General features: G+C 40.7%; 1 protein-coding gene across 5 annotated transcripts in view; it reads right to left on the reverse strand.

Annotated features, from left to right (window-relative positions):
• FAM162A (family with sequence similarity 162 member A) overlaps positions 1–17,963 on the reverse strand; it is a 39,068-nt gene extending 21,105 nt beyond the window's left edge. The window contains exons 1-2 of one of the 5 annotated variants that reach the window (XM_081571795.1): positions 17,675–17,963; positions 8,459–8,589 (exon numbers count right to left, since the gene is read on the reverse strand). In XM_081571795.1, the coding sequence (XP_081427921.1) occupies positions 8,459–8,537 (79 nt within the window). In that variant the 5' untranslated portion in view covers positions 8,538–8,589; positions 17,675–17,963. Of the gene's footprint in view, positions 1–8,458; positions 8,590–8,781; positions 8,806–15,617; positions 15,712–16,696; positions 16,821–17,674 lie in introns of those variants that run through there. The other 4 variants (XM_081571796.1, XM_081571797.1, XM_081571798.1 and 1 more) reach the window with 4 other exon arrangements.
• Positions 17,964–17,982: the final 19 nt, after the last annotated feature.

Here is a 17,982-nt window from a genome sequence, read left to right on the forward strand (position 1 = left end):
ATGGTAAAAAACATATAACACAAAATTTACCACTTTAACCACTTTTAAGTGTACAGTGCTATGGCATTAAGTACGCTCACATTGTTTTGCCACCATCATCACCATCTGGGGCTTCCCAGGTGGCTCAGTGGTAAAGAATTTTCCCTCCAGTGAAGGAGACAGGGGTTTGATCCCGGGGTCAGGAAGATCCACTGGAGGAGGAAATGGCAACCAACCTCAGTATTCTTGCCTGGGAAATCCCATGGGCAGAAGAGCCTGGCAGGTTGCAGTCCATGGGGGTTGCAGAGAGTTGGAGTTGGGACATGACTGAGCACACACACACCACCACCATCCATCTTCAGGACTGTTTCATCTGCCCCAGAAGACCACTAGTTTAATGTGACCTATAAGGTCCCTTCCCACACCATCCTGTCCTATCCCCTTCTGGCAGGTACTGAGACAGAAAGGAACCAAGTTAACTGACAGTGAGCTCTACTGTCTAAAGAGGAAACAGAAAAAGAACCAATAATTATCTCCTTAGGTACCATCCTTTCCCATCCCTCTTAATTAGAACAGAGGAAGTTAAGAAAAACAGAACAGAGACAGTTTAGAAGAATAAAAGACAAGTTGCCTGTTAGCTCAGTTCAGTTCAGTTCAGTCGCTCAGTCGTGTCCGACTCTTTGTGACCCCATGAACCGCAGCACGCCAGGCCTCCCTGTCCATCACCAACTCCCAGAGTCTACCCAAACTCATGTCCATTGGGTCGGTGATGCCATCCAACCATCTCATCCTCTGTCATCCCCTTCTCCTCCTGCCCTCAATCCTTCCCAGCATCAGGGTCTTTTCAAAAGAGTCAGCTCTTCACATGAGGTGGCCAAAGTATTGGAGTTTCAGCTTCAACATCAGTCCTTCCAATGACACCCAGGACTAATCTCCTTTAGGAAGGACTGGTTGGATCTCCTTGCAGTCCAAGGGACTCTCAAGAGTCTTCTCCAACACCACAGTTCAAAAGCATCAATTCTTCAGCGCTCAGCTTTCTTTATAGTCCAACTCTCACATCCATACATGACTACTGGAAAAACCATAGCCTTGACTAGACGGACCTTTGTTGACAAAGTAATGTCTCTGCTTTTCAATATGCTGTCTAGGTTGGTCATAACTTTCCTTCCAAGGAGTAAGCATCTTTTAATTTCATGGCTGCAATCACCATCTGCAGTGATTTTCAAGCCCCAAAAAATAAAGTCAGTTCAGGTTAAAGCAAAAATGTTACCATGTACACCTCCTTACTGTCAGTCACACAAATGAACATTTGGAGATAGTTATTCACTCAACAAATAGTACTTGTCACGTATTGTTCTAGGCAATATAAAAAACAGATAAAAATTTATGCCAGATGAGCTTATATTCTACTGGAGGAAGGGGGAAAAAAAAAATATATATATATATATATACACATATATAGTTAGATAGTAAATGCCAGAGAGAAAAAATAAACAAAGGGGAAACAAAGTGTATGTGTGCTTAAAATGTGGTGTGTGTGTGTGAGATTTTAGGTAAGGCAGTAAGAGAAGTTCTCTATGAGAATGCCATGAAGGAAGTCAGGGAGCTAGCATGCAGGTATCTGGTGGAAGGGTACTCCAAACAGAAACAACAGTAAGTGCTAAGCCCCTAAAGTGGTTCCAGGGACACGAGGTGGCCAGCATGGCCAGAACAGAGGAATAATGAAAAGAGAGCAGGACTTGAGGTTACAGACACACCTGGGATGGAGGTGAAGAATAGGGACTTAAAGGCATGAGAGGTTTACCTAAATCAGAAAATATCTCCCAACCTTTTCTTACTACAACTTCACACTAGATGCCAGTAATTTTTCTCTCCGTAAGGTATAAATGGTATTAAAGCATAAGTAAACATAATATTATACATATTAGAAACAACAGACTATTGGAAAAAATAATTTAAAAACCCAGCATCACTTAAAAAAATATATGAAGTCTTGATGTGATTTTGGTACTTACTCTGTAACTACAATAAAACTGAAGCATAGACGTTTTAGTATAATTATTAAGACTACTTTTCTATCTCAAAGAGATAAAAATTTATTGCCCCAGACATCCAAGCCAAAAATTTTTCATCCTCTGGTGGATCACAATTAAAAACAAACAAAAAAAGAACCCCAAAAGAAAAACAGCCCTTTAACCCTCTGGCTTCACTAGCAGCCTGTCCCTGGCGGACCGAATCTGTGTCCCCAGGGCCTTAACAGGAAGTCAAGCCTCATTGTGCCTGCAAGGCTCTGACTGGCAAATGGCTTGTTAATCTTAAGAGTAGCTGTCCTTAAGCTTTAGTATGCAACACAGTCACACAGAGGACTCGTAACACATTCTACTGGACCCTTGTTTCCAGACTTTCTGATTCAGTAAGTGTATGTGGAGCCTGAGAATTTGCATTTCCAACAATTTCCCAGGTGATGCCAATCCTGTTGGTCTGGGGGCTCACAATTTGTAAATCAGTGCCTTACAGTTATTACTGCTACCTGGAGGCTTTAGCGGGTCAGTCTCAATGAGTCTGATTCAAGTACTGACTTCTGTCCTGTTGTCCTTTCCTTTCCAATCTTTTCAACCCCATGATGGACAGTCCAGGGCAGTGGGAATGCTTTTTTCTTTCCCCTCAGAATCATTCAAGACTAGCCCGGAGATAACAGTCAATGATGTTACCTGGAATATGACCAATCTCTGAGAATCAATGATGATAAATGAAGGTTCAATGAATGCTGGTGGAGAAAGAGGCTTTTATAAGATTATCTAATCTAGTGTTTCTTAACCTGTGTGAGGGCTTCCCCGGTGGCTCAGCTGGTAAAGAATCCGCCTGCAATGCGGGAGACCTGGGCTTGATCCCTGGGTTGGGAAGATCCCCTGGAGAAGGGAATTAGCTACTCACTCCAGTATTCTGGCCTGGAGAATTCCATGGACTATATTGTCCATGGAATTGCAGAGTCAGACAAGACTAAGCGACTTTCACACACACTAGAACCTGTGTGAAGATCAGCTGCCAGGTTTGTTGCAAGTATGTTGCTAGGTATGAAGTTTGCCAATGATCTGCTTAAAAATAAAATCATGGCATTTTATTGTCAAAACCCCTAAAACTGTACATCACAAACAGCTTTAATATATGCACATTTAAAAATATCAACCAGGAGACTGGGTGATTCCCAGGATGGAATGCAGACTCTGACAAATGTATCCAATTCTATTAAAAATGTATGACCTAACCATATAAACTTCAAGGTGGGAAAAAAATGGAGCTGACCTAAGTAACTTTGGAAAACATTGTTTTGACCGGAAACTATTAGACTAAAGACAAAGAGAATGTACTCTAGTTGGCCAATTTGTTTCTTCCAGGTGTATTGGTAGAAATTCTGAAACTGTAAGTATATACCAGGATTGAACAAGTAACTAACTAAATGGTAGATAATGAGAGCCAGGTTTCTCACTGTCAAAGAAAGAAGTTCCAAAAGCAAGGGTGGAAGGCTAGAAAGAACGTAGTGCTGGATTAGTCAGAGAACTCAGTATGAGCACCTTTAGTTTTATATATACATATATACACACATGTATGTGTACATATATATAGATAACAGATACGAGAGAGACAGAGACATAAATGTGTGTGTACACATGGTTTAGTACACACATATATATTTCCTAGCTCTACCCACTAAAGCCTGGAATCAATGACACTTAAGTAGCAATAAGAATGCTGCTAAGTCGCTTCAGTCGTGTCCGACTGTGTGTGACCACATAGACGGCAGCCCACCAGGCTCCGCCGTCCCTGGGATTCTCCAGGCAAGAACACTGGAATGGGCTGCCATTTCCTTCTCCAATACATGAAAGTGAAAAGTGAAAGTGAAGTCGCTCAGTCATGTCCGACCCTTAACGACCCCATGGACTGCAGACCGCCAGGCTCCTACGTCCATGGGACTTTCCAGGCAAGAGTACTGGAGTGGGGTGCCATTGCCCTCCATACTCACTCACCAAATCTTGGTGTCTAAATACCATTATCCAGTAAAAGGAACCTGGGCTCCCTGGAGAAAACTGGCTGATTTTATGTTGGGGTAGAGAAAATACAAGATGAATCTGGAATATCTTGGAATGACAGAAAGTAGTGTTCAAAAAACAATACGATGGGGGCCTGTAAAGGGACATGGAAGTTGATCTGATAAAGCCTAAACTGGAATAATTTGAGCAACAAAGTAAATAACACAGTAATGGATTATAGCAAGGTATAAAATATATGAGTCCATACATAAAAAAATAAAATGTGTCCAATAATAAATCATGTGGATATTAATAAATCACACTGTTTAGTATGATATGATGAGAAGGGCACTTTACCCCTGTGCTATTTATTCTTCCCCCAAACCCATAATCCTAGTCTTATCATGAGAAACCATCAAACAAAACCAAACTGAGAGATATCTGACAAGTATGGTTTTTCCAATGGTCATGTATAGATGTGAGAGTTGGACTATAAAGAAAGCTGAGCGCAGGAGAATTGATGCTTTTGAACTGTGGTGTTGGAGAAGACTCTTGAGAGTCCCTTGGACTGCAAGGAGATCCAACCAGTCCATCCTAAAGGAGATCAGTCCTGGGTGTTCATTGGAAGGACTGATGTTGAAGCTGAAACTCCAATACTTTGGCCAACTGATGCGAAGAGCTGACTCATTGGAAAAGACCCTGATGCTGGGAAAGATTGAGGGCAGGAGGAGAAGGGGACGACAGAGGATGAGACGGCTGGATGGCATCATCGACTCGATGGACATGGGTTTGGGTGGACTCCGGGAGTTGGTGATGGACAGGGAGGCCTGGCGTGCTGCGGTTCATGGGGTCGCAAAGAGTCGAACACGACTGAGCGAATGAACTGAACTGAACTGATTCCTCAAAATTGGCAAGACCATGAAAATCAAAGAATGTGAAACCATCACAGATCAGAAACCATCACAGACCATATCTATGGAGATATGACAACCAAATGCAACGTCGTATCCTGGATTGGATCCTGGAACAGAAAATGGACATCAGCAGGATAAATGGTGAGAACCAAAGGAAGCTTCTCCTTCAGTGGACAGCAAAGTACCAATGTTAATTTCTTAGTAATGACAAATGTACTGTGGGTTATGTAAAATGATAAAATTAGAGGTAATTGGGTAAGCAGTACACAGAACTCTGTACTATCCTTGTGACTTTTCTGTAAATAAAATCATTCTAAATAAAAATATTTTTAAACATGGGCTTAATTATATCTTAATATTTTTACTTTATACAAACTATGAAAAAATGTATATTTACTTAATATTAAGTATTTTAAAAATTAGAGAAGATTTGATGTAATCTTTATAAAAATGTCAGTCTCACTCATTTGCACTCTAGTATGCTTTTGGAATAGGAGAGAAAAGGAAAGAAATGGGGTATAATAGGAAATGTGCCCAATTCAGGGTAGACCAAAGATGTGCAGGTGAAGGTCATCTGCCTAGGGTACCTTGGTGGAAATGAGATGAGAAAATGACACATGATGATATATATCTTGTCATACTTCGCTATTTTCAAATGTTGTTGCCATCTCCTGTGAGCCTGTTACAAATGTAGACTTTTCAGCTTCCACCCCAGACCTACAGAATTTGAATCTGTATTTTTAATGAGATATCCAAGTCATTCATATGAACATTCTAGTTCAAGAAGCAAATAGCCACATTCATTCAATATTTTGATGCGTACATATTTTGTGCCAGACACATGGAAACCAATGCCACATACTCTAAAGCCTGTAATAGTGCTATTCAGCCTCAGCTGGGAGCTTCTTGGAAAGACTTCTCAGATACCAACCCAAAATTAGAATCTCCTGGGGTGAGGACTAGAAAAATGTTTTCACAAGCCCTTCAAGTGATGATTATGTACTCTAAAATTTGAGAAAGATGGATTTCAAACTCTGTATACTGGAATCAACACAGAAAAACAAACAAACAAAAAACCAACCAACAGGGCCATCCCAGATAAATTAAATCCCAATTTCTGTTAACAGGACTCTGGTATTAGTATTCTTTAGAAAGATTTTCTAAGTGATTCTAATGCACTGCCATGTTTGAGAATTGCTGCTCTTCAGCACAACTAGCTAGAGTCCCTTCTGAACAAAGGCTACAAGAATGACCAAGGTACACCTGCACAGTTAAATACATATGTCTCTAGCTGTGTTCTGCTGCTGCTAAGTCACTTCAGTCGTGTCCGACTCTGTGCGACTCCACAGGCGGCAGCCCACCAGGCTCCCCTATCCCTGGGATTCTCCAGGCAAGAATACTGGAGTGGGTTGCCATTTCCTTCTCCAGTGCAAGAAAGGGAAAAGTGAAAGTGAAGTCGCTCAGTCGTGTCCGACTCTTCGCGACCCCATGGACTGCAGCCTACCAGGCTCCTCTGTCCATGGGATTTTCCAGGCAAGAGTACTGGAGTAGGGTGCCATTGCCTTCTCCCTAGCTGTGTTCAAAATCCCTCTTTTCAATGATATAAAGCCACTTTCAGTAACATGGATCAAACTAGAGATTATTATACTAAGTGAATAAGACAGAGAAAGACAAATAATCATATGATATCACTTATATGTGGAATCTTAAAAATGATATAAATGAATATATTTACAAAACAAAAACAGACTCATAGACATAGAAAACAAACTTATGGTTACCAAAGGGGAAAGGGTGGAGGAGGGATAAATTAGGAGTTTGGGATTAACAGATACACACTATTATAAATAAAATAGATAAAAACCAAGGACCTTCTGTATAGCACAGGGAACTATATTCGATATCTTATAATAACCTATAATAGAAAAGAATCTGAAAAATAACATATATACATGTACAACTGAATCACTTTGCTGTACATCTGAAACTAACACATTGTAAATCAACCATATATCAAAAAATAATAAAAAAATAAAGGCTCATAAAATGGATGAGTATTAAAATTTCACTGTGGAAATCAAAAACATTCTCATTCTCAAATTATTTACGAGGAAACAATGTTCCTTTTTCATGTCCCATGGAAAGACTTTTTAAATCTAAATACTTAGCCGGTTCTCATGCTAGCCACAAATGCCTATTTAATCCTTCTTGAACTGAAATAGGATACTGCTTGTCCTGAAATGTTTGCTGTGATAGGAAATGGCAAGTCTGAGGAAGGAACTCTGAAAGTTTGTTTTGTGAATCAGAGTCAATTTTAAGTCTCAAGTGGAAAAAACTAAATCTATGTTTATCCTGAGGATGGCAAAGTTCCTACACATAAACTATCTAGTCAATACTACATTTTATATTATGATGAAGTCATACGTCAAATGTTTGTAGCTGCTCAGTAAACCTTAACTGTAAAGAAGAATAAGGTAGTATAATTATGTTACATAGAGAAACTGGAATTCTTACGCCCACCCAAAGCTCATTTAGAATAGAGAACCACTGATTTGCTTTCTACATTGGAAGCAAAGCTGAGTTGCCCTAAAAGCTGACCACAACAAAACAAACGAAAAAGACTGAAACATTAACATGCTCTGAGCTTTTTCAGTGATGAGACCTGAACAGCTTGATATCTCATGTCTGCAACTATTCTGACAAATGATGGATTTCTTCTGGCTTCAAACACTGATTTGCCCTATTCTTGCATGTGACACAGAATTTTGGATCTGGCTGCCAGGCAACCAGTGCTCACAAGCCTTACTGCTGACACGCTGATGTTCTAGTTCTGAGAACTTAAGTGATGATACTGGCCTAATGCACTCTGGTTCAGCACTCTGTGCTTATCCATGCTTCTCCACAGTGACAGTCCTTTTGTCTGCCAAACCCCAAAAAGATTTTGGGGAACAGGCAAAGCAGTTTAAGTAGGAAACTAAAACTAACCACGGTGACTCTGGCAGATGAATCTGAGTGGAGAATGCAGGACTGGCTAGGAGTATGGGAGAAGTAGCATAAAGGGAGCAGAAGTGGGTAGACATAAATGTGGAAACCTCCTCTTAAGTGGTGTCACAAGTTCAAGTGGGTTGTGTAAAGAGGATACTTATGGGTATCAATGGAAAGAAACTAACATGTGAAAAATACTAGTAAGGAAAAAATGGGCAAGACACAATGACATCATAAGTTTTGTGGGCTGGCTAGAACTGTAATTACCATTTGAAATGTTACTTCTATGGAAAAAATCTTAAAAGTTCAAAAAACAGATTTATAAATAAGACTTTGGGACCTGGCCAGTTTTTAAGCTGAGGGGGGACTCTATGGAAAGAAAAGTATCCATGTATCTGGTGGGTGGCCAAATATGGTGATAAAGGGCTACTCCTTGGTAATCATTTATCCTCCCACCAACATCCCAGCCCACTCCCAACAGTGGTTATTTGAAATTCTCTCTACCTCAGCTGTTGACCTAAATAGGTTTTGTGACAGAACAGATTTCCCTACCTCTGCGTCTGTGTTTCATCCATCCACACAATTCTTCCTTCATTCTGAACCGTTCCATCTGTGATCCTTCAATTCTCATAACCTCTAGATCTTTCCACTGCCTTTTTCTTGCCAAACACTGTCTCCCCACTCTTAAACAAACCAAAAAAATCCATTATATTATAAAATTAATGCTTGCTCATAACAGAAAATTTGGGAAACTAAAAATACACATGAAGAAAAACAAAAGCATCCATAATCACACCACCTGGGGATAACCCCTTGGTGTATTTTTTCCCAGAAGTCTTCCTATACTTATACACAACATATACATTTTCCATTACCAGATAATTCCATATCTCGCTTATGTCACAAACACTTTACCAAGACATTAATTAAAAAATACTTCTGATACTGCATAACATTCAATGGATATAAACTGAATTCAATCATTCTCTATAGCTGGATTTATTTCCCATTTTTCACTATTACAAATAATATTCCAATGAATTTCTTTCAGTTCAGTTGCTCAGTCGTGTCCGACTCTTTGCGACCCCATGAACCGCAGCACGCCAGGCCTCCCTGTCCATCACCAACTCCCGGAGTCCACCCAAACTCATGTCCATTGAGTCAGTGATGCCATCTAACCATCTCATCGTCTATCGTCCCCTTCTCCTCCTGCCTTCAATCTTTCCCAACATCAGGGTCTTTTCAAATGAGTCAGCTCTTCGCATCAGTTGGCCAAAGAACTGGAGTTTCAGCTTCAACATCAGTCCTTCCAGTGAACACCCAGGACTGATTTCCTTTATGATGGACTGGTTGGATCTCCTTGCAGTCCAAGGGACTCTCAAGAGTCTTCTCCAACACCACAGTTCAAAAGCATCAATAGTTTTCTATATAGTCTTTAATGGCCTTTCTGGTTATTTTCTTATATAGAATCCTGGAAGTGGAGGGCTAAAGGATACAATGGTTAAAGGACATGAACCCTTTTAAGATTCTTTTTAATATTTTAATTTTATTGGAATATAGGTGATTTACAATGTTGTGTTAGTTCCAGGTGTACAGCAGTGATTCAGTTATATGTGTGTGTGTGTGTGTATACATATATATATATATTTTTTAGACCCTCTTCTCATATAGGTTCAATTCAGTTCAGTTCAGTTCAGTCGCTCAGTCGTGTCTGACTCTTTGAGACCCCATGAATCGCAGCACGCCAGGCCTCTCTGTCCATCACCAACTGCCAGAGTCTACCCAAACCCATGTCCATCGAGTTGGTGATGCCATCCAGCCATCTCACCCTCTGTCGTCCCATTCTCCTCCTGCCCCCAATCCTTCCCAGCATTAGGGTCTTTTCCAATGAGTCAACAGGTTATCACAGAATATTGGGTAGAGTTCCCTGCACTATACAATAGGTCCTTGTTGGTTACCTATCTTAAATACAGTAGGGTGTGTGTGTTCATTCCAAAACTTCTGATTTATCCCTCCCTCCAACATTTCCCTTTGATAACCCTAAGTGTGTGGTTGATATCTATAAGTCTGCTTCTGTTTTGGAAATAACATTTGTACTTTTTTAAAAATTAGATTCCACATGAGTGATATCGTATTTGTCTTTCTCTGACTTATTTCACCTAGTATGATAATCTCTAGGTCCACCCTTAAGATTCTTAATATATGTATCAAACTGCTTTCCAGAAAGGCTGAATCAATTTACACATCTACTGGTAGTTGATGAGAATTCCTGACACATTATACTACAGTGGCACTGAGGGTCCACTATCTTGAACAAAACATTCACTTGTTCTCAACAGCTCCTATAAATAAGATACCATCTCCTTCCTTTCATAGTTCAAGTGACTGAATAAGTGGCATGTATTTACTACCCTGACCCCATCACCACACATTAACTATAATGTTCCCTCCCCCACTCATTTACTAAAGTTGCTGTAAATTAGTGATCTCTTTCTAGTCATATGAATACGTCTTTTTGAATCTTATCACTAGCTTATTAGACTCTTCTCTTCTCAGCTTTGATCTCATCCTTCTATAAGGACTCAGTCCTCCTGTACATTACACTGTCATGTTTTCCCCCTTCATCTCTGATCACTGTGACCTACTTTCTTTAATATCCTCTGCCACTTCCTATTGTTTACACTGTGTCAGGCCTCCAAGGTTCAATCTTTGTTTCTATTTTGCACTGCTTATGGAGGGCTCTTCCATTCTGTTTTAATAATCGGCTCGAAACTGATGGCTCTCATGTATTTCTCTAACTCTACTCTTCCTTTGTCTTCAGGTCTTTAATTGAGAGGTTCCATCCTTACCTATAACTCAATGCCATCTCCTACTCAATAGTGCACCATCCTCACTGCCAAATTCCCAAATCCCCAATTTCCCCAATGCCAAATTCCTTCCCAACTCTCTTATTTCTGACAATGGGGCAATACTCCTTCAGTCCTCCACACTCAAAAACTTCAGTCTCTATGTCCTTCCTTACATTATTGTATGTCTCAAAGTCATACGAATACTTTCTTCAAAACACTTCCTAGATAAATTCCTTTTTTATCATTTCCATCATTACTTCACCCATGGATTACAGTAATATCTTCACAGGTAGCAGCTACCAGGTTAATTTTCCAAAAATGTTTTTTAATGACTTTTGCTTGAAGGTTTCCTTTTTGTCCAAATTCATCTGGTTAAAATCCTCAAAGGCCATACCTTATCTCCTATTACCTCTTGCAAGCCAAGATAATCCTTTCTCCCTACTGCCCTTTCTCCTCCAACACCTTTTCCATCCTCATTACTGCCCCCACCTTTGCTCACATCACTCTCCCATCCCTTTTGTTTCAATGGAGCCTTCAGTAGATAACTCGAACCTACACTACTTTTCCTTTCTCTGAATGCTCGGGAGGGGGCTGGTGAGGAAAAGCCCTGATTTGTAGCTTTTGCCAAAAAATCTCACCATGGCAGATGTCTAGGTACCAATGTAACAAGACTAACTGTGAAACTAGAAAGAGATATGTGTAAAGCCAAAAGGAACTTGCTTCTGGACACCAGAGCAGCATTTAAACTCTGTTCTGCAATCTAGCACTTAATATCTACTATCTTGTATAAGCTCTCCAGGTATATTGTATACGTCTGTTTATTGCAATAAAAAGTACAATGAAGGAGCAGAATGTACAGTAAGTCCCCAATATAAGAATCTTCAAGTTGTGAACTTTCAAAGATGCAAACATGCCCCTGTATGCCAGCTGTTGTACTGTACCACTGTACTTTTCAAGGTACTGTACTGTAGTATTAAAAACATTTTTTATATATTATTCATGTGAGAAGTATTATAAACCTATTGCAACAGTATTATATAGCCAATTGTGTTAGATGGGTACCTAGGCTAGCTTTGTTGGGCTTACGAATAAACTGGACTTGGGACGGAACTCATTTATATGCAGGGGACTTACTGTAGTAGAAATAAAATCAGAATAGGAGCCGGGAGATGTTCCTAGCTTTGTACTTGTGTGACCCTTACCAAGTCAATTTCCTTCTTGAGCTTTAAGTTTCCTCATCTGTAAAATTAGGGTACATGACTTCTAAGTTATTTCTTGATTCTAATGCTTTGGCATGAGTTAAACTAATAAGGAGGCTGCCCACGGCCCACTTCATTGGCATAATAATAATAATAAATTCGTTTTAAAATCTCCTATTAAGTCAAAGGAGTTTAGGGCAGCAAATACTTTTTGAAGGTGTGAAGAAACATTCTTATAAGACCATTTCATTCCTTTGGGCTAATAATTATTATATAGAAAGTAATAATTATTATAAAAACATTTATCTTTAAAAATAATACAATATTAAAAAAATTATTCCAAAAAATATCTATTGCCTATCTACTATGAGCTGGACACTGGTAAGTGCTGAAGACAGAGTAAAAACAGATCCATTTTACCTTCATGGTATCCACAGTAACATGGGTCACTAGCCACCTATTTACAAATCATCATAAAAGTGCTTTTTACCTCAGCACAGATTGCTCTAAGTAATGGATGCCAGTGATTATACAGTGGAAGTGACAAACAGATTCAAGGGATTAGATCTGATAAGACAGACTGCCTGAAGAACTGTGGATGAAGTTCATGACATTGTACAGGAGGCAGTGACCAAAATCACCTCCAAGAAAAAGAAATACAACAAGGCAAAATGGTTGTCTGAGGAGGCCTTACAAATAGCTGAGAAAAGAAGAGAAGCAAAAGGCAAAGGAGAAAACAAAAGATATACCTATCTGAATGCAGAGTTCCAAAGAATAGCAAGGAGAGATAAGAGAGCCTTAAGTGAACAATGTAAAAAAATAGAGGAAAACAATAGAATGGGAAAGACTAAAGATTTCTTTAAGAAAATTAGAGATACTAAGGGAACATTTCATGCAAAGATGGACACAATAAAGGACAGAAACGGTATGGACCTAACTAACAGAAGCAGACGATATTAAGAAGAGGTAGCAAGAATACACAGAAGAACTGTACAAGAAAGGTCTTAATGACCTGGATAACCACGATGGTGTGATCACTCACCTAGATCCAGACATCCTGGAGTGTGAAGTCAAGTGGACCTTAGGCAGCATCACTATGAACAAAGCCGGTGGAGGTGATGGAATTCCAGCTTTTAGGATTTTTCACTTCAGGATATTTCAAATCCTAAGAGATGATTCTGTGAAAGTGCTGCACTCAATATGCCAGCAAATTTGGAAAACTCAGCAGTGGCCACAGGACTGGAAAACGTCAGTTTTTGTTCCAATCCCAAAGAAGGGCAATGCCAAAGAATGTTCAAACTACAGCACAATTGCACTCATATCACATGCTAGCAAGGTCATGCTCAAAATCCTTCAAGCTAGACTCCAACAGTACGTGAGCCAAGAACTTCCAGATGTAAAAGGGGATTTAGAAAAGGCAGAGGAACCAGAGATCAAATTGCCAACACCCACTGAATCATAGAAAAAGCAAGGGAATTCCAGAAAATATTTACTTCTGCTTCACTGACTACACTAAAGCCTTTGACTGTGTGGATCACAACAAACTGTGGAAAATTCTTAAAAAGATGGGAATACTAGACCACCTGACCTGCCTCTGGAGAAATCTGTATGCAGGTCAAGAAGCAACAGTTAGAACTGGACATGCAACAATGGACTGGTTCCAAATTGGGAAAGGAGTACATCAAGGCTGATATTGTCACCCTGCTTATTTAATTTATATGCAGAGTACATCATGTTAAATCCCAGGCTGGATGAAACTCAAGCTGGAGTCAAGACTGCTGGGAGAAATATCAATAGCCTCAGATATGCAGATGATACCACCCTAATGACAGAAAGCAAAGAGGACCTCAAGAGCTTCTTGAGGGTGAAAGAGAAGAGTGAAAAAGTTGGCTTAAAACTCAACATTCAAAAACTAAGATCATGGAATCCAGTCCCATCACTTTATGGCAAATAGTTGGGTAAAAAATGGAAACAATGGCAGACTTAATTTTCTTGGGCTCCAAAATCACTGGGGACACAACTGCAGCCATGAAATTAAAAGATGCTTGCTACTTGCAAGAGAAGCTAGACAGCGTATTAAAAAGCAGAGACATCACTTTGCTGACAAAGGTCCCTATAGTCAAAGCTACGGTTTTTCCAGTAGTCATGTACAGATGTGAGCACTGGACCGTGAAGAAGGCTGAGTGCCAAAGAACCAATACTTTCGAACTGTGGTGTTGGAGAGACTCTTGAGAGTCCCTTGGACTGCAAGGGGATCAAACCAGTCAATTCTAAAGGAAATCAACCCTCAATATTCACTGAAAGCACTGAAGCTGAAGCTCCAATACTTTGGCAACCTAATGCGAAGAGCCAACTTGTTGGAAAAGACCTTGCTACAGGGAAAGACTGAGAGCGGGAGGAGAAGGGGGAGACAGAGGAAGAGATGGTTGGATGGCATCATCAACTCAATGGACATGAGTCTGGGCAAACTCCAAGAGACAGTGAAGGACAGGAAGCCTGGTGTACTGCAGTCAATGGGGTCACAAAGAGTTGGATACAACTGAGTGACTGAACAACAACAAATGGATGCCAGCTATGGATCCTCTCTTCCCCAGACAGGCATACAACCATAAAAATTCGAATGTAATTTCCGAGGTTCACAGGCCCTCTTATCTGTGAAGAGGTCCAAGAACCAAAAGTTAACAACACTGACCTATTTCTACAGCTACATCAACAAAACAATAAACAAATCCAAGATCATAAAACTCTGTATTCTTTTTGTTTGTTAAGGAGGTATAGATTTCCAACAGAAATGATTAAAAATAAGGGTCCATCATTTAAAGGATTAAGCTCTGGCTTTTTGAAATTTCATTCACCTAAAGTATCTCCTTCCAAACAATATTCTGAATAAGTGAGGTATGCCTAGATTGTGTTTCTATTTGATCTACCATTCCTTTGGTAAGGCTGCCAGTTAAATCACTCTTCTTACCTGAAAACTATTTGCATATGAATGAGTGCTTCAGTTTCACAAGTAAACCTGCATTTCGTGACTCTTCCATTTCACAACAAATAGACCCTATTAGCCATGACAAATACATGTACATACATATCTGAACAAGCAGCTAGAACAAAGCAAAGAGTACCAGTTCCAGAATTTGAAGGTACTGACTCATCTCCTGACTCTAACATTTTATGGCGAAGCGAACTGGGACAAGTCATCCAACCCTCGGACCTTTGTTTATTCATTTGTAAAATAGAGAGGGGATGATAAGAGTTACCTAAGAGGGCTACTATGAAGAATCAATCACATAAAACAATGCAGGTGAAAGCATTTAGATATAAAATGGGCAAAAGTGAGTGAAAGAGCAGATTGCTTGGAGTTGCTCACAAAATATCAGACATTCAGAGATCCTTCGGAAAGAGTTGCTCATATAACATCCTTAGAAGATCAATCTGTAGTAAAACAAATTGTTCTTAAATTGCTGAAAGAATTGTGTCTTGACTGAGTGCCCAATAGTAAAGTTCTTAAAAGTTTGAAAGAGGTTTTGGAATCCTTATAGTGCATAAATGTATTAATATTCTCAAGGCAAGAACATGAACTAATTAAAAACATTCAGTCTTGGTTCCATAGTCAAAGTCCCTTTTACAAGACATTTTTTAGAGAGCAGAGATTCTTTCGCTTACCTTACTAAAAAGGTTACCTGGATGTACACAAAAGATTTTAAGCAAATTAGTTCATCAAAACTGAACAAATCAATGAAATCAATCTTCTTTAGTGGAAAGGCTATTTAAGGGAAATAAATAATATTCAGTCTGAAATGCAAAATAAGCCATGTAAAGGATAACTTTTTCTACGTTATTTCATTTACATTTACAATGTTCATTTACATTATCTCAATCACTAAGTTTAAGGCGATTCTCTCTTTAAAATGTGAATTAAACAACTTTTTGGTACTAAGGAATCAATCATTACACATTACCAAAGTTCATGAACAAGACCAAAAGAGTGATTTGCCCTGGTCCTAGAGAACAGCCAAGAGGCAAATACTCTTGATTTCTAAGCCCCTAGTAAGCAAAGGCTCTGCTGGTTCCCAAGAAGGCTAATTAAGTTCTGATCCCAAAAAGTCATTATACAAATGTCTACAAGGGAAACAAAACGCACGTCCTGCGTTTACATAACACTTTCCGCTAAGAAATTCAAAGCACTTTATTGTAGTTATTTAAAAGGAATGTATCCTCCCCCCACTTTAGGAAACCAAATACTACTATTCTGGGAGACCTTAAAGCTCTTGTCAACTCAGATACCAAATGGGTAGGAAACCCCAGACTAGAAATTTTTCTCTGAGGGATAAACTCTAGAGATGGTTGGGGGTGGGAGTGAAGAGGACACTAAGACTCATGGAAAACTGAATCAATCAGGCAATGGAGTTCTAGGAATGGCAGGTGCATTAAAAACTGACTCACAGGGCCTGGGGGGTCGCGAAACTGATCTTATCAAGGGCTCATTAAGTTGGAGGGAGCGGGGTGGATGCAGAGCCTCGTGCAAGGGTCACTTCTGTCTAGTCCGCATGTCTGCTTATCAGTTGCGCGCTCGGCCCCTGCTCTCTCCCACTATTACTACCCTGTAAGCACGATCCCAAACTACCACAGGGGAATGCGTAACGGAACAGAGCAACTACCAGGCCTAATGGGGCTGCAGGCTTCCTTCACCCAAAGCGGCCAAGTTGGCTTCCCGCCCACCCTCAGCGCCGCCCGCGTCTCACCAGCCACCAGGCGCAGGCCGCGGAGGCTCCCCATGGCCGCCTACTCCGCCGACCAGCACAGGGCCCCAAGGCCGGCGGTGGCGCGGGCGAGCTCAATGTCACCGAGCTCTGGGAAAGTGAGTACAAGAGCACCGGTGGTGGGCGGGGTTTGTGGAAGGTGAGGGCAGGGCAGGGAAGTGCGGGGCAGGGTGGTGGGCGGGGCGTGCGTAACGTGAGAGTGATGGCCGGTCTCTGTGGGCGGGGCCTGGGCGATGCGCGGAACGTGCGGGTCGTGCGTAGCACTAAGACCGTGCGTGTAGCTGCCTCGCCCCGCCCCGCCCCGCACGGTCCAGCGTTCCGGCGGAGGCCTTAAGAATGCTCGTTTGGAGTCGTGGTTTCCAGTGCCATTGCAAAGCATTTTCTGCACCTAAGAAAGTAGTCGTTTAACATAGAAAAAAAGTAAATGCTTATTGTAGGACTTTTGTGAACTGTAGACCCCAAAGTCACACTGCCTAGATAAACCAGTATTTCAGTAGTTTTTTCAGTGTTTTCAGTGAATATGTACATGCCTTTCTCAAAACTACGTAATTGGGTTCTTAGTGACCAGTGGCCTTGGTCTCTTGTTGGCTTTGGGAGTATCAGGCCACCTGAGAAATTCACGTGAAAGTTAGTTGCACAGTCTTGTCCGACTCTGTGATCCCATGGACTGTAGCCCGCCAGGCTCCTCTGTCCTTGGAATTATCCAGGCAAGAGTACTGGAGTGGGTTGCCATTTCCTTCTCCATTTTCTTATTCACATACATGTTTCCTATTTTGTTTTCTGTTTGCCTATTTTTATAAAACAACATTTTACTATTTCCACACCTAAACACCTTATTCACCTCTTACCCCATACTGCCCGAAGTGTCTTTTCTTGACATTTCTGGCTGGACTCAAATTCTTAAAGAACAAAACCCCCTCTGCTTTAGGGACGGGATAGGAGAGTTAAGAAAAATCTTACTTCTCTTCTACGTAAGAGTTTCTCCTCGAATCATCTGGTCGGTGGGGCCATTAAACTGTTCGCCTTTTTGTAAGAAAATGGGATTGGAGTAAAACGATCCCTTCAAGTTCTGACATTCTTCTATCTATGCGCTGGGGCCAGTTCCAGGAGGACAGGTTAAACGCATAAGAGTGAAAAGAAGGAAAGCAGCGTTTCGGGTTTCAGTGTGGATGAAGATAAGCGGAAAAGACAAACCTTGAACTCAGCTTTCTTGCTGAGATTCCTTCTCAAAAATGTTAGGCGGCGCCGCGGACACCTTTGCTCCGCGG

Source organism: Giraffa tippelskirchi, chromosome 2 (assembly GCF_054371585.1).
Source record: "Giraffa tippelskirchi isolate mGirTip1 chromosome 2, T2T-mGirTip1v1.2.pri, whole genome shotgun sequence".
Classification (NCBI taxonomy): Eukaryota; Metazoa; Chordata; class Mammalia; order Artiodactyla; family Giraffidae; genus Giraffa; species Giraffa tippelskirchi.